At 53.1% G+C, this 26770-nt stretch overlaps 1 protein-coding gene across 1 annotated transcript in view; it reads right to left on the bottom strand.

Moving 5' to 3' along the window:
• TTC6 (tetratricopeptide repeat domain 6) overlaps positions 1–26770 on the bottom strand; it is a 1112931-nt gene that overhangs the window by 304462 nt on the left and 781699 nt on the right. The window contains exon 26 of the mRNA XM_085627931.1: positions 23135–23275. Within this exon, the coding sequence (XP_085484057.1) occupies positions 23135–23275 (141 nt within the window). The remainder of the gene's footprint in view (positions 1–23134; positions 23276–26770) is intronic.

Here is a 26770-nt window from a genome sequence, read left to right as displayed (position 1 = left end):
CGACTCAAAGGAAGCAAACAAGCCTTGGCAAAAGCAGGAGTCGCAGGAATTGAAGAAAGCTGATTGCTCTGACCAGCAAGGTCAGAGGGGCTGCTCCTTTGAAGGGAAGCAGGGGCCAGTCTGGGGCAACCAGACCAGCGTTGTAGTTTTCAAGTTAAGTCGCCAAAATGGCCACTAGCCAACGGGCCAGGGACCGGGCAGGCGCGTCGAGATGCAAAGTGCAGAGGGGCCCCACGCAGATCGTGGAGATGCTGGAGGGCTCACCTTTGGTGCAGATGCTGCTCGGATGTTGGGCTTCTCAGGACCCAAAGCACAACTTGGAGGGACCCTCTGTTGTCGCGCTTGCAGCTTGTCGAGTGTCTTTTCAAGATGGCTGGCTCCACGTGTCTCGGTGCCTCCACGGGTTCCTTCTTTGCAGGGACTGTGGATCGGGCTGTGAGAGGTCTGGAGGTCCAGGTCTTGTCGGTCTCTGGGCTCGGGCTCCGGCGGGAGGCGGCGGCAAAGCAGACGTCGAGTTGCTGGTTGGTGCTTGCGTTAGCAAGATGGTCACTCCCTGACCATAGGGGAGATTTCCTTCTGTCCTCTGTGCAGCAGAGCGTCGAAGTTCCCGTCTTATTCTTTGTAGTAAGTTGATTCCAGGATGTCTGAAGTCTTAGGTCACAGCTCCTACCTTTAAGCGGATTCTAGGGGCCGGACTACCTGCTAGGTCCCTCCCTAAGGGTGGGACCAGGAAGGGGGGTGGTTACACCCCCAATCCTTTGCCTAGCTCGCCCCAGGTCCGGGGCTGGTGTGCCCCAGGACCGGTTTGAACTGGCATATGCACCGAGACTCCTTGTGAGCCTCAGGCATGTCTGTTTCCATTTAAGCCCTACCTGACCAATACACAAAATCCTGTCTGGGGTGGTGCTCGCACCTCCCCTGGCAGGAAACCCTTTGTCCACATCTCCCAAGCTGGAAGGACTCCCAGCAGCAGGAGGGCAGACTTGTGTCTGTGGTGGCAGCGTCCATTTTGTGGAGCTGAGGCTATGTCTGATTTTACCCGGGTTTCAGGTACTGTACATGTCGTGTCCCTCTAAAAGGGTGGAATGCTAACCCCGTCGCCAGAATTGGCGAGGGGTTAGTATTCCAATTCGTATGACACCTTACTAGACATGTTTTGATAAAGCCAAACCAAAGATAGCATTTAACCGCGAGGTTCATAATGCACTTAAGAGTATATGGTATGGCGATATCTGGAAACGGTAGAAGGAAGTTGTTCCGACCACTGCAGACAGGCTCATCTCATGCCAGAGCACCATCTCACATGGAACCAAGCACTCTGCCTTCAGGATTGTTAAGGCCTGCCATAGGAGTGACTTATAGGTTAACATGTGTCCCATTTAAGGTTAGGTATAGGTATACTACACCTAAGTAAGAGGTGGTTACACCAACTTACCCCAGCTGAGTGATCAGCCAGTTGTGTCAAATTGTGAGGCCAGGCCAGGGGTGGCACAATACATGCTTCAGCCCCTGGTAGGCCATAGATACACCAATGGCCTGGGTACCTAGTGTACACTGGTACAGGGGCTCACAGGGTGATCCAACCAATTGTGTATGTACCTAGGGTACATGGAGTCCATTTTAAAGAGAGAGCAGCAAGGCTGAGATCCTGAATGGCAGGATCTCAGGCCAACTAAGTCGAAAAACCAGCTAGACACTAGGCAAAAATTTGGGGGTAACCATAGTCAGATATCCACCTTCCTACAATGATACATCCCAAAAGGTTTTTTCCCGTTCACAAACGGGCAGATTCTGAGAATGGGCCCGTTTGCGAACGGGAAAAGGGCTTGATACATATGCTCCTATATCTCGATATAGAACCAATAGTCACTGGAATCATAGTTTTCAGCACCAGGGCTCCAGCAGGACTACATTCACAGGTAACACTCAAACATTACTAGAAGGATCCTCGCCTTTGCAGAATCCCTTAGTGATCAGGGCACTTTCATGCCACTATCCATAGATAAATGTGCGGATTCACATACAGTGTCAGATATAGACTCGGTAGTGCCCAGTATGGTAGCGGCAGAAGTGCTGCCACTCTCTCGGCCTACATATGTACTTGTATAGTATCTCGTGTAGTGTGACAGACTCTGCTGGCTGTAGGTTTCAGAAGCAGCCTACTGTTCACACTCCCCTCAAGTTCTCATTTAGTGCCCGGTACTTCAAAGGTAGGAGCCCCCTGCCTACTATTTACAGACCCTTCAAATAAGTTCTCATAAAGTGGGGGTAAGGGCTCAGGTATGCCTAACACTTCAAATGTAAGAGCACCTCCCACCTACTATTCACAGACCCTTCAATCACTTCTCCTTTAGGATAAAAGCCTCACCTGTGCCTGGTACTTCAATGGTAGGTGCCAACTCTCCTTACTACTGCCAGAGCCTTCCGTATGCACTCAGACACTATCAGGGTCTCACCTGCGCCTGGTGCTTCAATGGTAGGTGCCAACTCTACCCTCTACTGCCAGAGCCTTCAGTATGCCCTCAGACACTATCAGGGTCTCACCTGCGCCTGGTGCTTCAATGGTAGGTGCCAACTCTACCCTCTACTGCCAGAGCCTTCCGTATGCACTCAGACACTATCAGGGACTCACCTGTGCCTGGTACTTCAATAGTAGGTGGCAGCTCTACCCTCTACTGCCAGAGCCTTCAGTATGCCCTCAAACACTATCAGGGACTCACCTGTGCCTGGTGCTTCAATGGTAGGTGCCAACTCTCCCGACTACTGCCAGAGCCTTCAGTATGCACTCAGACACTATCAGGGACTCACCTGTGCCTGGTGCTTCAATGGTAGGTGCCAACTCTCCCTCTACTGCCAGAGCCTTCCGTATGCACTCAGACATTATCAGGGTCTCACCTGCGCCTGGTGCTTCAATGGTAGGTGCCAACTCTACCCTCTCCTGCCAGAGCCTTCAGTATGCCCTCAGACACTATCAGGGACTCACCTGTGCCTGGTGCTTCAATGGTAGGTGCCAGCTCTCCCTCTACTGCCAGAGCCTTCAGTATGCCCTCAGACACTATCAGGGACTCACCTGTGCCTGGTGCTTCAATGGTAGGTGCCAACTCTACCCTCTACTGCCAGAGCCTTCCGTATGCACTCAGACACTATCAGGGACTCACCTGTGCCTGGTACTTCAATGGTAGGTGCCAGCTCTACCCTCTACTGCCAGAGCCTTCAGTATGCCCTCAGACACTATCAGGGTCTCACCTGCGCCTGGTGCTTCAATGGTAGGTGCCAACTCTACCCTCTACTGCCAGAGCCTTCCGTATGCACTCAGACACTATCAGGGTCTCAACTGTGCCTGGTGCTTCAATGGTAGGTGCCAACTCTACCCTCTACTGCCAGAGCCTTCAGTATGCACTCACACACTATCAGGGTCTCACCTGCGCCTGGTGCTTCAATGGTAGGTGCCAACTCTCCCTCTACTGCCAGAGCCTTCAGTATGCCCTCAGACACTATCAGGGTCTCACCTGCGCCTGGTGCTTCAATGGTGTGTGCCAACTCTACCCTCTACTGCCAGAGCCTTCCGTAGGCACTCAGACACTATCAGGGACTCACCTGTGCCTGGTGCTTCAATGGTCGGTGCCAACTCTACCCTCTACTGCCAGAGCCTTCCGTATGCACTCAGACACTATCAGGGTTTCACCTGCGCCTGGTGCTTCAATGGTAAGTGCCAACTCTCCCTCTACTGCCAGAGCCTTCAGTATGCACTCAGACACTATCAGGGACTCACCTGTGCCTGGTGCTTCAATGGTAGGTGCCAACTCTACCCTCTACTGACAGAGCCTTCCGTATGCACTCAGACACTATCAGGGACTCACCTCTGCCTGGTGCTTCAATGGTAGGTGCCAACTCTACCCTCTACTGCCAGAGCCTTCCGTATGCCCTCAGACACTATCATGGACTCACCTGCGCCTGGTGCTTCAATGGTAGGTGCCATCTCTCCCTCTACTGCCAGACCCTTCAGTATGCACTCAGACACTATCAGGGTCTCACCTGTGCCTGGTGCTTCAATGGTAGGTGCCAACTCTCCCTACTAATGCCAGAGCCTTCCGTATGCCCTCAGACACTATCAGGGACTCACCTGTGCCTGGTGCTTCAATGGTAGGTGCCAACTCTACCCTCTACTGCCAGAGCCTTCCGTATGCCCTCAGACACTATCAGGGACTCACCTGTGCCTGGTGCTTCAATGGTAGGTGCCAACTCTACCCTCTACTGCCAGAGCATTCAGTATGCCCTCAGACACTATCAGGGACTCACCTGTGCCTGGTGCTTCAATGGTAAGTGCCAACTCTACCCTCTACTGCCAGAGCCTTCAGTGTGCACTCAGACACTATCAGGGACTCACCTGTGCCTGGTGCTTTAATGGTAGGTGCCAACTCTACACTCTACTGCCAGAGCCTTCCGTATGCACTCAGACACTATCAGGGTCTCACCTGTGCCTGGTGCTTCAATGGTAGGTGCCAACTCTACCCTCTACTGCCAGAGCCTTTCGTATGCACTCAGACACTATCATGGACTCACCTGTGCCTGGTGCTTCAATGGTAGGTGCCAACTCTCCCTCTACTGCCAGAGCCTTCAGTATGCACTCAGACACTATCAGGGACTCACCTGCGCCTGGTACTTCAATGGTAGGTGCCAACTCTCCCTACTACTGCCAGAGCCTTCAGTATGCATTCAGACACTATCAGGGACTCACCTGTGCCTGGTGCTTCAATGGTAGGTGCCAACTCTACCCTCTACTGCCAGAGCCTTCAGTATGCTCTCAGACACTATCAGGGACTCACCTGTGCCTGGTGCTTCAATGGTAGTTGCCAACTCTCCCTCTACTGCCAGAGCCTTCAGTATGCCCTCAGACACTATCAAGGACTCACCTGTGACTGGTGCTTCAATGGTAGGTGCCAACTCTCCCTCTACTGCCAGAGCCTTCAGTATGCACTCAGACACTATCAGGGACTCACCTGTGCCTGGTGCTTCAATGGTAGGTGCCAACTCTCCCTCTACTGCCAGAGCCTTCCGTATGCCCTCAGACACTATCAGGGTTTCACCTGCGCCTGGTGCTTCAATGGTAAGTGCCAACTCTCCCTATACTGCCAGAGCCTTCAGTATGCCCTCAGACACTATCAAGGACTCACCTGTGCCTGGTGCTTCAATGGTAGGTGCCAACTCTCCCTCTACTGCCAGAGCCTTCCGTATGCACTCAGACACTATCAGGGTTTCACCTGCGCCTGGTGCTTCAATGGTAAGTGCCAACTCTCCCTCTACTGCCAGAGCCTTCAGTATGCCCTCAGACACTATCAAGGACTCACCTGTGCCTGGTGCTTCAATGGTAAGTGCCAACCCTCCCTCTACTACCAGAGCCTTCAGTATGCACTTAGACACTATCAGGGTCTCACCTGCGCGTGGTGCTTCAATGGTAGGTGCCAACTCTACCTCTAGTGCCAGAGCCTTCAGTATGCCCTCAGACACTATCAGGGACTCACCTGTGCCTGGTGCTTCAATGGTAGGTGCCAACTCTACCCTCTACTGCCAAAGCCTTCCGTATGCACTCAGACACTATCAGGGACTCACCTGTGCCTGGTGCTTCAATGGTAGGTGCCAACTCTACCCTCTACTGCCAGAGCCTTCCGTATGCCCTCAGACACTATCATGGACTCGCCTGCGCCTGGTGCTCCAATGGTAGGTGCACACTCTCCCTCTACTGCCAGACCCTTCAGTATGCACACAGACACTATCAGGGTCTCACCTGTGCCTGGTGCTTCAATGGTAGGTGCCAACTCTCCCTACTACTGCCAGAGCCTTCAGTATGCACTCAGACACTATCAGGGACTCACCTGCGCCTGGTACTTCAATGGTAGGTGCCAACTCTCCCTACTACTGCCAGAGCCTTCAGTATGCATTCAGACACTATCAGGGACTCACCTGTGCCTGGTGCTTCAATGGTAGGTGCCAACTCTACCCTCTACTGCCAGAGCCTTCAGTATGCCCTCAGACACTATCAGGGACTCACCTGTGCCTGGTGCTTCAATGGTAGTTGCCAACTCTCCCTCTACTGCCAGAGCCTTCAGTATGCCCTCAGACACTATCAAGGACTCACCTGTGCCTGGTGCTTCAATGGTAAGTGCCAACTCTCCCTCTACTACCAGAGCCTTCAGTATGCACTTAGACACTATCAAGGTCTCACCTGCGCGTGGTGCTTCAATGGTAGGTGCCAACTCTCCCTCTAGTGCCAGAGCCTTCAGTATGCCCTCAGACACTATCAGGGACTCACCTGTGCCTGGTGCTTCAATGGTAGGTGCCAACTCTACCCTCTACTGCCAAAGCCTTCCGTATGCACTCAGACACTATCAGGGACTCACCTGTGCCTGGTGCTTCAATGGTAGGTGCCAACTCTACCCTCTACTGCCAGAGCCTTCCGTATGCCCTCAGACACTATCATGGACTCGCCTGCGCCTGGTGCTCCAATGGTAGGTGCACACTCTCCCTCTACTGCCAGACCCTTCAGTATGCACTCAGACACTATCAGGGTCTCACCTGTGCCTGGTGCTTCAATGGTAGGTGCCAACTCTCCCTACTACTGCCAGAGCCTTCAGTATGCACTCAGACACTATCAGGGACTCACCTGCGCCTGGTACTTCAATGGTAGGTGCCAACTCTCCCTACTACTGCCAGAGCCTTCAGTATGCATTCAGACACTATCAGGGACTCACCTGTGCCTGGTGCTTCAATGGTAGGTGCCAACTCTACCCTCTACTGCCAGAGCCTTCAGTATGCCCTCAGACACTATCAGGGACTCACCTGTGCCTGGTGCTTCAATGGTAGTTGCCAACTCTCCCTCTACTGCCAGAGCCTTCAGTATGCCCTCAGACAGTAAAAAGGACTCACCTGTGACTGGTGCTTCAATGGTAGGTGCCAACTCTCCCTCTACTGCCAGAGCCTTCAGTATGCACCCAGACACTATCAGGGACTCACCTGTGCCTGGTGCTTCAATGGTAGGTGCCAACTCTCCCTCTACTGCCAGAGCCTTCCGTATGCACTCAGACACTATCAGGGTTTCACCTGCGCCTGGTGCTTCAATGGTAAGTGCCAACTCTCCCTCTACTGCCAGAGCCTTCAGTATGCCCTCAGACACTATCAAGGACTCACCTGTGCCTGGTGCTTCAATGGTAGGTGCCAACTCTCCCTCTACTGCCAGAGCCTTCCGTATGCACTCAGACACTATCAGGGTTTCTTCCTGCGCCTGGTGCTTCAATGGTAAGTGCCAACTCTCCCTCTACTGCCAGAGCCTTCAGTATGCCCTCAGACACTATCAAGGACTCACCTGTGCCTGAAGCTTCAATGGTAAGTGCCAACTCTCCCTCTACTGCCAGAGCCGTCAGTATGCACTTAGACACTATCAGGGTCTCACCTGCGCGTGGTGCTTCAATGGTAGGTGCCAACTCTCCCTCTAGAGCCAGAGCCTTCAGTATGCCCTCAGACACTATCAGGGACTCACGTGTGCCTGGTGCTTCAATAGTAGGTGCCAACTCTACCCTCTACTGCCAGAGCCTTCCGTATGCCCTCAGACACTATCAGGGACTCACCTGTGCCTGGTGCTTCAATGGTAGTTGCCAACTCTACCCTCTACTGCCAGAGCATTCAGTATGCCCTCAGACACTATCAGGGACTCACCTGTGCCTGGTGCTTCAATGGTAGGTGCCATCTCTACCCTCTACTGCCAGAGCCTTCAGTATGCACTCAGACACTATCAGGGACTCACCTGTGCCTGGTGCTTCAATGGTAGGTGCCAACTCTACCCTCTACTGCCAGAGCCTTCAGTATGCCCTCAGACACTATCAGGGACTCACCTGTGCCTGGTACTTCAATGGTAGGTGCCAACTCTTCCTCTACTGCCAGAGCCTTCAGTATGCCCTCAGACACTATCAGGGTCTCACCTGCGCCTGGTGCTTCAATGGTAGGTGCCAACTCTCCCTCTACTGTCAGAGCCTTCAGTATGCACTCAGACACTATCAGGGACTCACCTGTGCCTGGTGCTTCAATGGTAGGTGCCAACTCTCCCTACTACTGCCAGAGCCTTCAGTATGCACCCAGACACTATCAGGGTCTCACCTGCGCCTGGTGCTTCAATGGTAGGTGCCAACTCTACCCTCTACTGCCAGGGCCTTCCGTATGCACTCAGACACTATCAGGGAGTCACCTGTGCCAGGTGCTTCAATGGTAGGTGCCAACTCTACCCTCTGCTGCCATAGCCTTCAGTATGCCCTCAGACACTATCAGGGACTCACCTGTGCCAGGTGCTTCAATGGTAGGTGCCAACTCTACCCTCTACTGCCAGAGCCTTCAGTATGCACTCAGACACTATCAGGGTCTCACCTGCGCCTGGTGCTTCAATGGTAAGTGCCAACTCTCCCTCTACTGCCAGAGCCTTCAGTATGCACTCAGACACTATCAGGGACTCACCTGTGCCTGGTGCTTCAATGGTAGGTGCCAACTCTACCCTCTACTGCCAGAGCATTCAGTATGCCCTCAGACACTATCAGGGTCTCACCTGTGCCTGGTGCTTCAATGGTAGGTGCCAACTGTACCCTCTACTGCCAGAGCCTTCCGTATGCCCTCAGACACTATCAGGGACTCACCTGTGCCTGGTGCTTCAATGGTAGGTGCCAACTCTATTCTCTACTGCCAGAGCCTTCCGTATGCCCTCAGACACTATCAGGGACTCACCTGTGCCTTGTGCTTCAATGGTAGGTGCCAACTCCACCCTCTACTGCCAGAGCCTTCAGTATGCCCTCAGATACTATCAGGGACTCACCTGTGCCTGGTGCTTCAATGGTAGGTGCCAACTCTACCCTCTACTGCCAGAGCCTTCCGTATGCACTCAGACACTATCAGGGTCTCAACTGTGCCTGGTGCTTCAATGGTAGGTGCCAACTCTACCCTCTACTGCCAGAGCCTTCAGTATGCACTCACACACTATCAGGGTCTCACCTGCGCCTGGTGCTTCAATGGTAGGTGCCAACTCTCCCTCTACTGCCAGAGCCTTCAGTATGCCCTCAGACACTATCAGGGTCTCACCTGCGCCTGGTGCTTCAATGGTGTGTGCCAACTCTACCCTCTACTGCCAGAGTCTTCCGTAGGCACTCAGACACTATCAGGGACTCACCTGTGCCTGGTGCTTCAATGGTCGGTGCCAACTCTACCCTCTACTGCCAGAGCCTTCCGTATGCACTCAGACACTATCAGGGTTTCACCTGCGCCTGGTGCTTCAATGGTAAGTGCCAACTCTCCCTCTACTGCCAGAGCCTTCAGTATGCACTCAGACACTATCAGGGACTCACCTGTGCCTGGTGCTTCAATGGTAGGTGCCAACTCTACCCTCTACTGACAGAGCCTTCCGTATGCACTCAGACACTATCAGGGACTCACCTCTGCCTGGTGCTTCAATGGTAGGTGCCAACTCTACCCTCTACTGCCAGAGCCTTCCGTATGCCCTCAGACACTATCATGGACTCACCTGCGCCTGGTGCTTCAATGGTAGGTGCCATCTCTCCCTCTACTGCCAGACCCTTCAGTATGCACTCAGACACTATCAGGGTCTCACCTGTGCCTGATGCTTCAATGGTAGGTGCCAACTCTCCCTACTAATGCCAGAGCCTTCCGTATGCCCTCAGACACTATCAGGGACTCACCTGTGCCTGGTGCTTCAATGGTAGGTGCCAACTCTACCCTCTACTGCCAGAGCCTTCCGTATGCCCTCAGACACTATCAGGGACTCACCTGTGCCTGGTGCTTCAATGGTAGGTGCCAACTCTACCCTCTACTGCCAGAGCATTCAGTATGCCCTCAGACACTATCAGGGACTCACCTGTGCCTGGTGCTTCAATGGTAGGTGCCAACTCTACCCTCTACTGCCAGAGCCTTCAGTATGCACTCAGACACTATCAGGGACTCACCTGTGCCTTGTGCTTCAATGGTAGGTGCCAACTCTACACTCTACTGCCAGAGCCTTCCGTATGCACTCAGACACTATCAGGGTCTCACCTGTGCCTGGTGCTTCAATGGTAGGTGCCAACTCTACCCTCTACTGCCAGAGCCTTCCGTATGCACTCAGACACTATCATGGACTCACCTGTGCCTGGTGCTTCAATGGTAGGTGCCAACTCTCCCTCTACTGCCAGAGCCTTCAGTATGCACTCAGACACTATCAGGGACTCACCTGCGCCTGGTACTTCAATGGTACGTGCCAACTCTCCCTACTACTGCCAGAGCCTTCAGTATGCATTCAGACACTATCAGGGACTCACCTGTGCCTGGTGCTTCAATGGTAGGTGCCAACTCTACCCTCTACTGCCAGAGCCTTCAGTATGCCCTCAGACACTATCAGGGACTCACCTGTGCCTGGTGCTTCAATGGTAGGTGCCAACTCTCCCTCTACTGCCAGAGCCTTCCGCATGCACTCAGACACTATCAGGGTTTCACCTGCGCCTGGTGCTTCAATGGTAAGTGCCAACTCTCCCTATACTGCCAGAGCCTTCAGTATGCCCTCAGACACTATCAAGGACTCACCTGTGCCTGGTGCTTCAATGGTAGGTGCCAACTCTCCCTCTACTGCCAGAGCCTTCAGTATGCCCTCAGACACTATCAAGGACTCACCTGTGCCTGGTGCTTCAATGGTAAGTGCCAACTCTCCCTCTACTACCAGAGCCTTCAGTATGCACTTAGACACTATCAGGGTCTCACCTGCGCGTGGTGCTTCAATGGTAGGTGCCAACTCTCCCTCTAGTGCCAGAGCCTTCAGTATGCCCTCAGACACTATCAGGGACTCACCTGTGCCTGGTGCTTCAATGGTAGGTGCCAACTCTACCCTCTACTGCCAAAGCCTTCCGTATGCACTCAGACACTATCAGGGACTCACCTGTGCCTGGTGCTTCAATGGTAGGTGCCAACTCTACCCTCTACTGCCAGAGCCTTCCGTATGCCCTCAGACACTATCATGGACTCGCCTGCGCCTGGTGCTCCAATGGTAGGTGCACACTCTCCCTCTACTGCCAGACCCTTCAGTATGCACTCAGACACTATCAGGGTCTCACCTGTGCCTGGTGCTTCAATGGTAGGTGCCAACTCTCCCTACTACTGCCAGAGCCTTCAGTATGCACTCAGACACTATCAGGGACTCACCTGCGCCTGGTACTTCAATGGTAGGTGCCAACTCTCCCTACTACTGCCAGAGCCTTCAGTATGCATTCAGACACTATCAGGGACTCACCTGCGCGTGGTGCTTCAATGGTAGGTGCCAACTCTCCCTCTAGAGCCAGAGCCTTCAGTATGCCCTCAGACACTATCAGGGACTCACGTGTGCCTGGTGCATCAATAGTAGGTGCCAACTCTACCCTCTACTGCCAGAGCCTTCCGTATGCCCTCAGACACTATCAGGGACTCACCTGTGCCTGGTGCTTCAATGGTAGTTGCCAACTCTACCCTCTACTGCCAGAGCATTCAGTATGCCCTCAGACACTATCAGGGACTCACCTGTGCCTGGTGCTTCAATGGTAGGTGCCATCTCTACCCTCTACTGCCAGAGCCTTCAGTATGCACTCAGACACTATCAGGGACTCACCTGTGCCTGGTGCTTCAATGGTAGGTGCCAACTCTACCCTCTACTGCCAGAGCCTTCAGTATGCCCTCAGACACTATCAGGGACTCACCTGTGCCTGGTACTTCAATGGTAGGTGCCAACTCTTCCTCTACTGCCAGAGCCTTCAGTATGCCCTCAGACACTATCAGGGTCTCACCTGCGCCTGGTGCTTCAATGGTAGGTGCCAACTCTCCCTCTACTGTCAGAGCCTTCAGTATGCACTCAGACACTATCAGGGACTCACCTGTGCCTGGTGCTTCAATGGTAGGTGCCAACTCTCCCTACTACTGCCAGAGCCTTCAGTATGCACCCAGACACTATCAGGGTCTCACCTGCGCCTGGTGCTTCAATGGTAGGTGCCAACTCTACCCTCTACTGCCAGGGCCTTCCGTATGCACTCAGACACTATCAGGGAGTCACCTGTGCCAGGTGCTTCAATGGTAGGTGCCAACTCTACCCTCTACTGCCAGAGCCTTCGGTATGCCCTCAGACACTATCAGGGACTCACCTGTGCCAGGTGCTTCAATGGTAGGTGCCAACTCTACCCTCTACTGCCAGAGCCTTCAGTATGCACTCAGACACTATCAGGGTCTCACCTGCGCCTGGTGCTTCAATGGTAAGTGCCAACTCTCCCTCTACTGCCAGAGCCTTCAGTATGCACTCAGACACTATCAGGGACTCACCTGTGCCTGGTGCTTCAATGGTAGGTGCCAACTCTACCCTCTACTGCCAGAGCATTCAGTATGCCCTCAGACACTATCAGGGTCTCACCTGTGCCTGGTGCTTCAATGGTAGGTGCCAACTGTACCCTCTACTGCCAGAGCCTTCCGTATGCCCTCAGACACTATCAGGGACTCACCTGTGCCTGGTGCTTCAATGGTAGTTGCCAACTCTACCCTCTACTGCCAGAGCATTCAGTATGCCCTCAGACACTATCAGGGACTCACCTGTGCCAGGTGCTTCAATGGTAGGTGCCAACTCTACCCTCTACTGCCAGAGCCTTCAGTATGCACTCAGACACTATCAGGGTCTCACCTGCGCCTGGTGCTTCAATGGTAAGTGCCAACTCTCCCTCTACTGCCAGAGCCTTCAGTATGCACTCAGACACTATCAGGGACTCACCTGTGCCTGGTGCTTCAATGGTAGGTGCCAACTCTACCCTCTACTGCCAGAGCCTTCCGTATGCCCTCAGACACTATCAGGGACTCACCTGTGCCTGGTGCTTCAATGGTAGTTGCCAACTCTACCCTCTACTGCCAGAGCATTCAGTATGCCCTCAGACACTATCAGGGACTCACCTGTGCCAGGTGCTTCAATGGTAGGTGCCAACTCTACCCTCTACTGCCAGAGCCTTCAGTATGCACTCAGACACTATCAGGGTCTCACCTGCGCCTGGTGCTTCAATGGTAAGTGCCAACTCTCCCTCTACTGCCAGAGCCTTCAGTATGCACTCAGACACTATCAGGGACTCACCTGTGCCTGGTGCTTCAATGGTAGGTGCCAACTCTACCCTCTACTGCCAGAGCATTCAGTATGCCCTCAGACACTATCAGGGTCTCACCTGTGCCTGGTGCTTCAATGGTAGGTGCCAACTGTACCCTCTACTGCCAGAGCCTTCCGTATGCCCTCAGACACTATCAGGGACTCACCTGTGCCTGGTGCTTCAATGGTAGTTGCCAACTCTACCCTCTACTGCCAGAGCATTCAGTATGCCCTCAGACACTATCAGGGACTCACCTGTGCCTGGTGCTTCAATGGTAGGTGCCATCTCTACCCTCTACTGCCAGAGCCTTCAGTATGCACTCAGACACTATCAGGGACTCACCTGTGCCTGGTGCTTCAATGGTAGGTGCCAACTCTATTCTCTACTGCCAGAGCCTTCCGTATGCCCTCAGACACTATCAGGGACTCACCTGTGCCTTGTGCTTCAATGGTAGGTGCCAACTCCACCCTCTACTGCCAGAGCCTTCAGTATGCCCTCAGATACTATCAGGGACTCACCTGTGCCTGGTGCTTCAATGGTAGGTGCCAACTCTACCCTCTACTGCCAGAGCCTTCCGTATGCACTCAGACACTATCAGGGTCTCAACTGTGCCTGGTGCTTCAATGGTAGGTGCCAACTCTACCCTCTACTGCCAGAGCCTTCAGTATGCACTCACACACTATCAGGGTCTCACCTGCGCCTGGTGCTTCAATGGTAGGTGCCAACTCTCCCTCTACTGCCAGAGCCTTCAGTATGCCCTCAGACACTATCAGGGTCTCACCTGCGCCTGGTGCTTCAATGGTGTGTGCCAACTCTACCCTCTACTGCCAGAGTCTTCCGTAGGCACTCAGACACTATCAGGGACTCACCTGTGCCTGGTGCTTCAATGGTCGGTGCCAACTCTACCCTCTACTGCCAGAGCCTTCCGTATGCACTCAGACACTATCAGGGTTTCACCTGCGCCTGGTGCTTCAATGGTAAGTGCCAACTCTCCCTCTACTGCCAGAGCCTTCAGTATGCACTCAGACACTATCAGGGACTCACCTGTGCCTGGTGCTTCAATGGTAGGTGCCAACTCTACCCTCTACTGACAGAGCCTTCCGTATGCACTCAGACACTATCAGGGACTCACCTCTGCCTGGTGCTTCAATGGTAGGTGCCAACTCTACCCTCTACTGCCAGAGCCTTCCGTATGCCCTCAGACACTATCATGGACTCACCTGCGCCTGGTGCTTCAATGGTAGGTTCCATCTCTCCCTCTACTGCCAGACCCTTCAGTATGCACTCAGACACTATCAGGGTCTCACCTGTGCCTGGTGCTTCAATGGTAGGTGCCAACTCTCCCTACTAATGCCAGAGCCTTCCGTATGCCCTCAGACACTATCAGGGACTCACCTGTGCCTGGTGCTTCAATGGTAGGTGCCAACTCTACCCTCTACTGCCAGAGCCTTCCGTATGCCCTCAGACACTATCAGGGACTCACCTGTGCCTGGTGCTTCAATGGTAGGTGCCAACTCTACCCTCTACTGCCAGAGCATTCAGTATGCCCTCAGACACTATCAGGGACTCACCTGTGCCTGGTGCTTCAATGGTAGGTGCCAACTCTACCCTCTACTGCCAGAGCCTTCAGTATGCACTCAGACACTATCAGGGACTCACCTGTGCCTGGTGCTTCAATGGTAGGTGCCAACTCTACACTCTACTGCCAGAGCCTTCCGTATGCACTCAGACACTATCAGGGTCTCACCTGTGCCTGGTGCTTCAATGGTAGGTGCCAACTCTACCCTCTACTGCCAGAGCCTTCCGTATGCACTCAGACACTATCATGGACTCACCTGTGCCTGGTGCTTCAATGGTAGGTGCCAACTCTCCCTCTACTGCCAGAGCCTTCAGTATGCACTCAGACACTATCAGGGACTCACCTGCGCCTGGTACTTCAATGGTACGTGCCAACTCTCCCTACTACTGCCAGAGCCTTCAGTATGCATTCAGACACTATCAGGGACTCACCTGTGCCTGGTGCTTCAATGGTAGGTGCCAACTCTACCCTCTACTGCCAGAGCCTTCAGTATGCCCTCAGACACTATCAGGGACTCACCTGTGCCTGGTGCTTCAATGGTAGGTGCCAACTCTCCCTCTACTGCCAGAGCCTTCCGCATGCACTCAGACACTATCAGGGTTTCACCTGCGCCTGGTGCTTCAATGGTAAGTGCCAACTCTCCCTATACTGCCAGAGCCTTCAGTATGCCCTCAGACACTATCAAGGACTCACCTGTGCCTGGTGCTTCAATGGTAGGTGCCAACTCTCCCTCTACTGCCAGAGCCTTCAGTATGCCCTCAGACACTATCAAGGACTCACCTGTGCCTGGTGCTTCAATGGTAAGTGCCAACTCTCCCTCTACTACCAGAGCCTTCAGTATGCACTTAGACACTATCAGGGTCTCACCTGCGCGTGGTGCTTCAATGGTAGGTGCCAACTCTCCCTCTAGTGCCAGAGCCTTCAGTATGCCCTCAGACACTATCAGGGACTCACCTGTGCCTGGTGCTTCAATGGTAGGTGCCAACTCTACCCTCTACTGCCAAAGCCTTCCGTATGCACTCAGACACTATCAGGGACTCACCTGTGCCTGGTGCTTCAATGGTAGGTGCCAACTCTACCCTCTACTGCCAGAGCCTTCCGTATGCCCTCAGACACTATCATGGACTCGCCTGCGCCTGGTGCTCCAATGGTAGGTGCACACTCTCCCTCTACTGCCAGACCCTTCAGTATGCACTCAGACACTATCAGGGTCTCACCTGTGCCTGGTGCTTCAATGGTAGGTGCCAACTCTCCCTACTACTGCCAGAGCCTTCAGTATGCACTCAGACACTATCAGGGACTCACCTGCGCCTGGTACTTCAATGGTAGGTGCCAACTCTCCCTACTACTGCCAGAGCCTTCAGTATGCATTCAGACACTATCAGGGACTCACCTGCGCGTGGTGCTTCAATGGTAGGTGCCAACTCTCCCTCTAGAGCCAGAGCCTTCAGTATGCCCTCAGACACTATCAGGGACTCACGTGTGCCTGGTGCATCAATAGTAGGTGCCAACTCTACCCTCTACTGCCAGAGCCTTCCGTATGCCCTCAGACACTATCAGGGACTCACCTGTGCCTGGTGCTTCAATGGTAGTTGCCAACTCTACCCTCTACTGCCAGAGCATTCAGTATGCCCTCAGACACTATCAGGGACTCACCTGTGCCTGGTGCTTCAATGGTAGGTGCCATCTCTACCCTCTACTGCCAGAGCCTTCAGTATGCACTCAGACACTATCAGGGACTCACCTGTGCCTGGTGCTTCAATGGTAGGTGCCAACTCTACCCTCTACTGCCAGAGCCTTCAGTATGCCCTCAGACACTATCAGGGACTCACCTGTGCCTGGTACTTCAATGGTAGGTGCCAACTCTTCCTCTACTGCCAGAGCCTTCAGTATGCCCTCAGACACTATCAGGGTCTCACCTGCGCCTGGTGCTTCAATGGTAGGTGCCAACTCTCCCTCTACTGTCAGAGCCTTCAGTATGCACTCAGACACTATCAGGGACTCACCTGTGCCTGGTGCTTCAATGGTAGGTGCCAACTCTCCCTACTACTGCCAGAGCCTTCAGTATGCACCCAGACACTATCAGGGTCTCACCTGCGCCTGGTGCTTCAATGGTAGGTGCCAACTCTACCCTCTACTGCCAGGGCCTTCCGTATGCACTCAGACACTATCAGGGAGTCACCTGTGCCAGGTGCTTCAATGGTAGGTGCCAACTCTACCCTCTACTGCCAGAGCCTTCGGTATGCCCTCAGACACTATCAGGGACTCACCTGTGCCAGGTGCTTCAATGGTAGGTGCCAACTCTACCCTCTACTGCCAGAGCCTTCAGTATGCACTCAGACACTATCAGGGTCTCACCTGCGCCTGGTGCTTCAATGGTAAGTGCCAACTCTCCCTCTACTGCCAGAGCCTTCAGTATGCACTCAGACACTATCAGGGACTCACCTGTGCCTGGTGCTTCAATGGTAGGTGCCAACTCTACCCTCTACTGCCAGAGCATTCAGTATGCCCTCAGACACTATCAGGGTCTCACCTGTGCCTGGTGCTTCAATGGTAGGTGCCAACTGTACCCTCTACTGCCAGAGCCTTCCGTATGCCCTCAGACACTATCAGGGACTCACCTGTGCCTGGTGCTTCAATGGTAGGTGCCAACTCTATTCTCTACTGCCAGAGCCTTCCGTATGCCCTCAGACACTATCAGGGACTCACCTGTGCCTGGTGCTTCAATGGTAGGTGCCAACTCCACCCTCTACTGCCAGAGCCTTCAGTATGCCCTCAGATACTATCAGGGACTCACCTGTGCCTGGTGCTTCAATGGTAGGTGCCAACTCTACCCTCTACTGCCAGAGCCTTCCGTATGCACTCAGACACTATCAGGGTCTCAACTGTGCCTGGTGCTTCAATGGTAGGTGCCAACTCTACCCTCTACTGCCAGAGCCTTCAGTATGCACTCACACACTATCAGGGTGTCACCTGCGCCTGGTGCTTCAATGGTAGGTGCCAACTCTCCCTCTACTGCCAGAGCCTTCAGTATGCCCTCAGACACTATCAGGGTCTCACCTGCGCCTGGTGCTTCAATGGTGTGTGCCAACTCTACCCTCTACTGCCAGAGCCTTCCGTAGGCACTCAGACACTATCAGGGACTCACCTGTGCCTGGTGCTTCAATGGTCGGTGCCAACTCTACCCTCTACTGCCAGAGCCTTCCGTATGCACTCAGACACTATCAGGGTTTCACCTGCGCCTGGTGCTTCAATGGTAAGTGCCAACTCTCCCTCTACTGCCAGAGCCTTCAGTATGCACTCAGACACTATCAGGGACTCACCTGTGCCTGGTGCTTCAATGGTAGGTGCCAACTCTACCCTCTACTGACAGAGCCTTCCGTATGCACTCAGACACTATCAGGGACTCACCTCTGCCTGGTGCTTCAATGGTAGGTGCCAACTCTACCCTCTACTGCCAGAGCCTTCCGTATGCACTCAGACACTATCATGGACTCACCTGTGCCTGGTGCTTCAATGGTAGATGCCAACTCTCCCTCTACTGCCAGAGCCTTCAGTATGCACTCAGACACTATCAGGGACTCACCTGCGCCTGGTACTTCAATGGTAGGTGCCAACTCTCCCTACTACTGCCAGAGCCTTCAGTATGCATTCAGACACTATCAGGGACTCACCTGTGCCTGGTGCTTCAATGGTAGGTGCCAACTCTACCCTCTACTGCCAGAGCCTTCAGTATGCCCTCAGACACTATCAGGGACTCACCTGTGCCTGGTGCTTCAATGGTAGTTGCCAACTCTCCCTCTACTGCCAGAGCCTTCAGTATGCCCTCAGACACTATCAAGGACTCACCTGTGACTGGTGCTTCAATGGTAGGTGCCAACTCTCCCTCTACTGCCAGAGCCTTCAGTATGCACTCAGACACTATCAGGGACTCACCTGTGCCTGGTGCTTCAATGGTAGGTGCCAACTCTCCCTCTACTGCCAGAGCCTTCCGCATGCACTCAGACACTATCAGGGTTTTACCTGCGCCTGGTGCTTCAATGGTAAGTGCCAACTCTCCCTATACTGCCAGAGCCTTCAGTATGCCCTCAGACACTATCAAGGACTCACCTGTGCCTGGTGCTTCAATGGTAGGTGCCAACTCTCCCTCTACTGCCAGAGCCTTCCGTATGCACTCAGACACTATCAGGGTTTCACCTGCGCCTGGTGCTTCAATGGTAAGTGCCAACTCTCCCTCTACTGCCAGAGCCTTCAGTATGCCCTCAGACACTATCAAGGACTCACCTGTGCCTGGTGCTTCAATGGTAAGTGCCAACTCTCCCTCTACTACCAGAGCCTTCAGTATGCACTTAGACACTATCAGGGTCTCACCTGCGCGTGGTGCTTCAATGGTAGGTGCCAACTCTTCCTCTAGTGCCAGAGCCTTCAGTATGCCCTCAGACACTATCAGGGACTCACCTGTGCCTGGTGCTTCAATGGTAGGTGCCAACTCTACCCTCTACTGCCAAAGCCTTCCGTATGCACTCAGACACTATCAGGGACTCACCTGTGCCTGGTGCTTCAATGGTAGGTGCCAACTCTACCCTCTACTGCCAGAGCCTTCCGTATGCCCTCAGACACTATCATGGACTCGCCTGCGCCTGGTGCTCCAATGGTAGGTGCACACTCTCCCTCTACTGCCAGACCCTTCAGTATGCACTCAGACACTATCAGGGTCTCACCTGTGCCTGGTGCTTCAATGGTAGGTGCCAACTCTCCCTACTACTGCCAGAGCCTTCAGTATGCACTCAGACACTATCAGGGACTCACCTGCGCCTGGTACTTCAATGGTAGGTGCCAACTCTCCCTACTACTGCCAGAGCCTTCAGTATGCATTCAGACACTATCAGGGACTCACCTGTGCCTGGCGCTTCAATGGTAGGTGCCAACTCTACCCTCTACTGCCAGAGCCTTCAGTATGCCCTCAGACACTATCAAGGACTCACCTGTGACTGGTGCTTCAATGGTAGGTGCCAACTCTCCCTCTACTGCCAGAGCCTTCAGTATGCACTCAGACACTATCAGGGACTCGCCTGCGCCTGGTGCTTCAATGGTAGGTGCCAACTCTACCCTCTACTGCCAGAGCCTTCAGTATGCCCTCAGACACTATCAAGGACTCACCTGTGACTGGTGCTTCAATGGTAGGTGCCAACTCTCCCTCTACTGCCAGAGCCTTCAGTATGCACTCAGACACTATCAGGGACTCACCTGTGCCTGGTGCTTCAATGGTAGGTGCCAACTCTCCCTCTACTGCCAGAGCCTTCAGTATGCACTCAGACACTATCAGGGACTCACCTGTGCCTGGTGCTTCAATGGTAGGTGCCAACTCTCCCTCTACTGCCAGAGCCTTCAGTATGCCCTCAGACACTATCAGGCACTCACCTGTGCCTGGTACTTCAATGGTAGGTGCCAACTCTTCCTCTACTGCCAGAGCCTTCAGTATGCCCTCAGACACTATCAGGGTCTCACCTGCGCCTGGTGCTTCAATGGTAGGTGCCAACTCTCCCTCTACTGCCAGAGCCATCAGTATGCCCTCAGAACTATCAGGGTCTCACCTGCGCCTGGTGCTTCAATGGTAGGTGCCAACTCTCCCTCTACTGTCAGAGCCTTCAGTATGCACTCAGACACTATCAGGGACTCACCTGTGCCTGGTGCTTCAATGGTAGGTGCCAACTCTCCCTACTACTGCCAGAGCCTTCAGTATGCACCCAGACACTATCAGGGTCTCACCTGCGCCTGGTGCTTCAATGGTAGGTGCCAACTCTACCCTCTACTGCCAGGGCCTTCCGTATGCACTCAGACACTATCTGGGTCTCACCTGCTCCTGGTGCTTCAATGGTAGGTGCCAACTCTACCCTCTACTGCCAGAGCCTTCAGTATGCCCTCAGACACTATCAGGGACTCACCTGCACCTGGTGCTTCAATGGTAGGTGCCAACTCTCCCTCTACTGCCAGAGCCTTCAGTATGCACTCAGACACTATCAGGGACTCACCTGTGCCTGGTGCTTCAATGGTAGGTGCCAACTCTCCCTCTACTGCCAGACCCTTCCGTATGCCCTCAGACACTATCAGGGACTCACCTGTGCCTGGTGCTTCAATGGAAGGTGCCAACTCTACCCTCTACTGCCAGAGCCTTCAGTATGCACTCAGACACTATCAGGGTCTCACCTGCGCCTGGTGCTTCAATGGTAGGTGCCAACTCTACCTTCTACTGCCAGACCCTTCAGTATGCACTCAGACACTATCAGGGAGTCACCTGTGCCAGGTGCTTCAATGGTAGGTGCCAACTCTACCCTCTACTGCCAGAGCCTTCAGTATGCACTCAGACACTATCAGGGTCTCACCTGCGCCTGGTGCTTCAATGGTAGGTGCCAACTCTCCCTACTACTGCCAGAGCCTTCCGTATGCACTCAGACACTATCAGGGTCTCACCTGTGCCTGGTGCTTCAATGGTAGGTGCCAACTGTACCCTCTACTGCCAGAGCCTTCCGTATGCCCTCAGACACTATCAGGGACTCACCTGTGCCTGGTGCTTCAATGGTAGGTGCCAACTCTATTCTCTACTGCCAGAGCCTTCCGTATGCCCTCAGACACTATCAGGGACTCACCTGTGCCTGGTGCTTCAATGGTAGGTGCCAACTCCACCCTCTACTGCCAGAGCCTTCAGTATGCCCTCAGATACTATCAGGGACTCACCTGTGCCTGGTGCTTCAATGGTAGGTGCCAACTCTACCCTCTACTGCCAGAGCCTTCCGTATGCACTCAGACACTATCAGGGACTCACCTGTGCCTGGTGCTTCAATGGTAGGTGCCAACTCTCCCTCAACTGCCAGACCCTTCAGTATGCACTCAGACACTATCAGGGACTCACCTGTGCCTGGTGCTTCAATGGTAGGTGCCAACTCTCCCTCTACTGCCAGAGCTTTCAGTATGCCCTCAGACACTATCAGGGTCTCACCTGCGCCTGGTGCTTCAATGGTAGGTGCCAACTCTCCCTCTACTACCAGAGCCTTCAGTATGCCCTCAGACACTATCAGGGTCTCACCTGCGCCTGGTGCTTCAATGGTAGATGCCAACTCTCCCTCTACTGCCAGAGCCTTCAGTATGCCCTCAGACACTATCAGGGACTCACCTGTGCCTGGTGCTTCAATGGTAGGTGCCAACTCTCCCGACTACTGCCAGAGCCTTCAGTATGCCCTCAGACACTATCAGGGACTCACCTGCGCCTGGTGCTTCAATGGTAGGTGCCAACGCTCCCTACTACTGCCAGAGCCTTCAGTATGCACTCATACTCTATCAGGGTCTCACCTGCGCCTGGTACTTCAATGGTAGGTGCCAACTCTACCCTCTACTGCCAGATCCTTCAGTATGCACTCAGACACTATCAGGGTCTCACATGCGCGTGGTGCTTCAATGGTAGGTGCCAACTCTCCCTCTAGTGCCAGAGCCTTCAGTAGGCCCTCAGACACTATCAGGGTCTCACCTGCGCCTGGTGCTTCAATGGTAGGTGCCAACTCTCCCTCTACTGCCAGAGCCTTCCGTATGCACTCAGACACTATCAGGGACTCACCTGTGCCTGGTGCTTCAATGGTAGGTGCCAACTCTATCCTCTACTGCCAGAGGCTTCAGTATGCACTCAGACACTATCAGGGTCTCACCTGCGCCTGGTGCTTCAATGGTAGGTGCCAACTCTCCCTACTACTGCCAGAGCCTTCAGTATGCACTCAGACACTATCAGGGTCTCACCTGTGCCTGGTGCTTCAATGGTAGGTGCCAACTCTCCCTCTACTGCCAGAGCCTTCAGTATGCCCTCAGACACTATCAGGGACTCACCTGCGCCTGGTGCTTCAATGGTAGGTGCCAACTCTACCCTCTACTGCCAGAGCCTTCAGTATGCCCTCAGACACTATCAGGGACTCACCTGCGCCTGGTGCTTCAATGGTATGTGCCAACTCTACCTACTACTGCCAGAGCCTTCAGTATGCACTCAGACACTATCAGGGTCTCACCTGCGTCTGGTGCTTCAATGGTAGGTGCCAACTCTACCCTCTACTGCCAGAGCCTTCCGTATGCACTCAGACACTATCAGGGTCTCACCTGCGCCTGGTGCTTCAATGGTAGGTGCCAACTCTACCCTGTACTGCCAGAGCCTTCCGTATGCCCTCAGACACTATCAGGGACTCACCTGTGCCTGGTGCTTCAATGGTAGGTGCCAACTCTCCCTCTACTGCCAGAGCCTTCAGTATGCACTCAGACACTATCAGTGTCTCACCTGCGCCTGGTACTTTAATGGTAGGTGCCAACTCTCCCTCTACTTCCAGACCCTTCAGTTTGCACTCAGACACTATCACAGACTCACCTGCGCGTAGTATTTCAGGGCTCCGCGGTACAGGTAAGCTCGGACACTGGAAGGCTCTAACTTGATGGCCTCATTGCAGTTCAGGATCGCCTTTGTGTACCTCTTCGTGAACCCATAGAAGGCAGCGCGGCTCAGATACACCTGTGAGAGAGCAGAGATGAGAAGAAAGGGCAGAGGTGAGTAGGAATCCACTGCCTCCTGAGCACTTACCATAAGTCTCAAAGGCAGAGCACGTAGGCACCGTCGCATCACAACAAAATGCAGCACCTCTGTAGGCCCGAACCATAGCAGCACTTTTACATTTCTAACTATTACAAGAAAAGTATATTTGTGTTAAAATATTTTAATAGCAATCAAGCATGGGCAATGCCAGCCCGTGGCCTTGGGCATTGTTAGAGCTGGCACCATTGGCGTGAGTCTCCCTTCTATTTTTCGCTGTGTCTCCTCTGTTTTTGCTGGTTATAGATGCTCTGGGCGCTGTGCCACTGCCATTCAGTGCCACAGCGCGAATGCTCCCTTTGTAAAGATGACATGTGAATTGGTACATCCATGATTGGCTTATTTGGTTTACTTGTTAGTCCCTAGTAGCGTGGCCCGTGTGTGCCCAGGGCTGGTAAACCGAATGCTGCTGGTGGGCCTGCAGCACTGGTTTGTGCCACCCACAGAAGCAGCCTGTAAAGTGTGTCTCAGACCTGCCACTGCAGTGTCTGTGTGCAGTCTAGAACTGCCATCTTGGCTGTGAAGTGCACCCATTTCCCAGCCCCTGAACCTTCCCTTGGCATCATGTAAGCCACCCCTATGGTAGGTTGCATTGTATGTGTAAGGTAGGACATGCTCTGATGTGTGTAGCATGTCCTAGTAGTGAATTACACCCAATTTCGTTTTTCACTACTGTAAAGCTACCTGTTCTCCATAGGCCAGAATGGGCAGTTTGACTATTACATTCTATAGTCCTAACTGACCCACAGAACATGGTAGAAAAACGAATTTAGTGTGCCTGAGCTCAGAATATTAAAATACATCTTTTAGTGAAGGTTATTTTTATATTCTGCGTTTGAAACTACCACTTTTAGAGTATAGGTACTTTCTTGCCTAAGCCTTCCAGTTTGCTCTGCTATTATGTGTATTGGCTGTCTGGTTTTGGAGGGACAGGGCAGGTTGAGTCAGACCTGGGTTGAATAGAGGGATCTTCCTTGGAGTGAGGGGAGGGGTATCTCCTGCACTTGAATAGGGCTGTGCCTGGCAAGGTGAATGCTGGCTCCACCTCCCACTGCGCGTCTGAAGGCAGACCCCCTCTTTCTGAAAGGAAGGATGCAGCCTGGTAAACAAAGTGCTCCAGGGCTGGGCAGAACTGGTTCTGGCTGGGTTCGGAGGCTTGTGACCCCTAAGAACAAAGACTTTGGGGGTATAAATATTTGTGCCCAAACCCATACAATTTGTATAGCTCCTGGACAACAAGAAGAACCTCTGTCCGTGTGACTACAGGAATCTGCAGGAGAAGGACTGTCCTTGTGCTTGTGTGCTGTTTCTGGGACTGGCCTGCAGTGGTTACTATTGGACTTGGAAGAAGAGGAAAAGGACTTTGAAGGAACTTTTATATTTGCTACAGCAATCACCCAAGAGCTAGAAGAGAGCTAGCCTCCTGCAGGAGTCTCAGGCACATCAGACTCCACCACCAGCCTCCTGTTTCCTCCCAGCGAGGATTTCTATCTGCAGGTGAGGCTCCTGTGAGTTCCAGGGCCTCTAGTTCTCCTGCTGAGAAGAGAGTGCTGAAAATCGTCGCTAACCCCCGTTAGCGAGCTGCTGCAGCTGGTGAGCGTGAGAAAAATCGTCGCTCTGCTATCGCCGAGCGCTCGCTAACCCCGAAGATTATCGCATCAGCCGTCAGCGGGCCTGAAAACGCCCGCTATCCCAAAGATCGTCGCATCACCCGTCAGCAGGCCTGAAAACGCCCACTATCCCGAAGTTCGTCGCAGCACCTGTCTGCGGGCCTGAAAACGCCCGCTATCCCGAAGATTGTCGCATTGCTTATTAGCGGGCCCCAAAGCGCTGGCTAACCCCAAATCATCGCATCAAGCTCATCGCAGCGCGGACGCCGAGCGTTCGCCATTTTCCCCGCATCGCATCAGGATCGTCGCTCCCTCGCGGAGCGCAATTTTCTTTCATCACAGCAAGATCGCACACGCAACAGGCTCGGTGCATCATCCTCCCTTAGCGGCAAGGATTTTATCGCATCACCGGCTTAGCGTGAAGAAGTTTGTCGCTTTGTCCTGCCCGCAATCCAGCACATCATCCTCCCTTGCGGTAAGGATTCAACGCATCGCTGGTTAGCGTGAGGAAATTTATCGCTACAACTCCTTAGCGACATTTTTGTTGCTTTGCTACGGACTCCAGATACTTTGTGAGTAAAAGGGTCGCAGAGACCACTGCATTGAACTGAACATCATTTTGTGCACCTTGAACAATTTTTGCAGCATTTTTAAAGTAACCCTATTTTTCTAGCATTGTGGATTTTTACTGTTAAAGGTCTTGTGATTAAGTCTATATAAATATACCTATTTTTTATAACTACTTGAGTGGTGTCCATTTGTAGTGTTCCTCATTGTATTACTGTGTATGGTCATAAATGCTTCACACACTGCCTCTGAGATAAGCCTAGCTGCTCGTGCTACGTTACCACAGGGTTGAGCAGGGGTTGTCAAAGGGTGTAGGCTGCTTACTCTGACTTAGGAAGAAGGGTCCCTACTTGGACAGTGGCCAGCCATTGCCAACTAGAGACCCCCATTTCTAACATTGGTGGTCAGGAGTGAGGATCTGGACTTGCATTTATGATTGCATACAGTAATTATAGTGTACACTACTAGTGAGTGCAGACCATAACATAACCACGTACGTTCTTGAGATTTTTTGATTCTATTTTTGATTGTTATTGACCAGTTATTGCTACAATGGCCAAGCCCAGATCCAATGCCTCTGAGGATCTCTCCTGGGAAGAAGAGAAATTAGAAACCTACAATGCCAAGCAGCTCAAATATTTTTGCAAACGCTTCACAGTCCCTATCACAGGTCTCACTAGAAGGGAAGAGTATTACAAGACGCTGAAGGCCTGGTTAGAAGCCAGGGATGCCCCTAGGAATATGGAAGAGCCTGTGGAGGGGGGAGAGAATGCAGGAGAGCAGCAGGAAGAAATTGTAGATTTGGTAGGAGATAAAGCAGTTTCCAGCCCGGGCACTAGTGTGTCCTCAAGGGGTCTGACTCCAGAAGAGATGGAGGACAGGGAGAGAGATAGGCGGCATAATATGGAGATGGCTAAGCTTAAATTGGATGGTCAGAGAGACCTAGAGAATAAGAAGTTAGAATTTGAGATGATGAAGGTGAAATTTGAACATGAGAGAATTTTGAGGTAGTTGGAGATTAAAGCAAAGAGTATAGAGATCTCCCCCTCTGGTGGCAGCATACCAGTAGTGCATACTGAGAGTAGAGTGTATATACCTAAAGAGGTTATTAAGGATTTCCATAAAAGTGAAGATATTGGGCAATGGTTTGCCGCTTATGAATTAGCTATGGTGTCCCACCGGGTCCCTGAGAAGGATTGGGGAGCGGGGTTGTGGGGACGCTTTGTGAGTGAGGGGAGGG

The sequence above is a fragment of the Triturus cristatus genome, chromosome 9 (assembly GCF_964204655.1).
Source record: "Triturus cristatus chromosome 9, aTriCri1.1, whole genome shotgun sequence".
Taxonomy (NCBI): Eukaryota; Metazoa; Chordata; class Amphibia; order Caudata; family Salamandridae; genus Triturus; species Triturus cristatus.
This window is presented reverse-complemented; position numbering and strand designations above follow the sequence as displayed.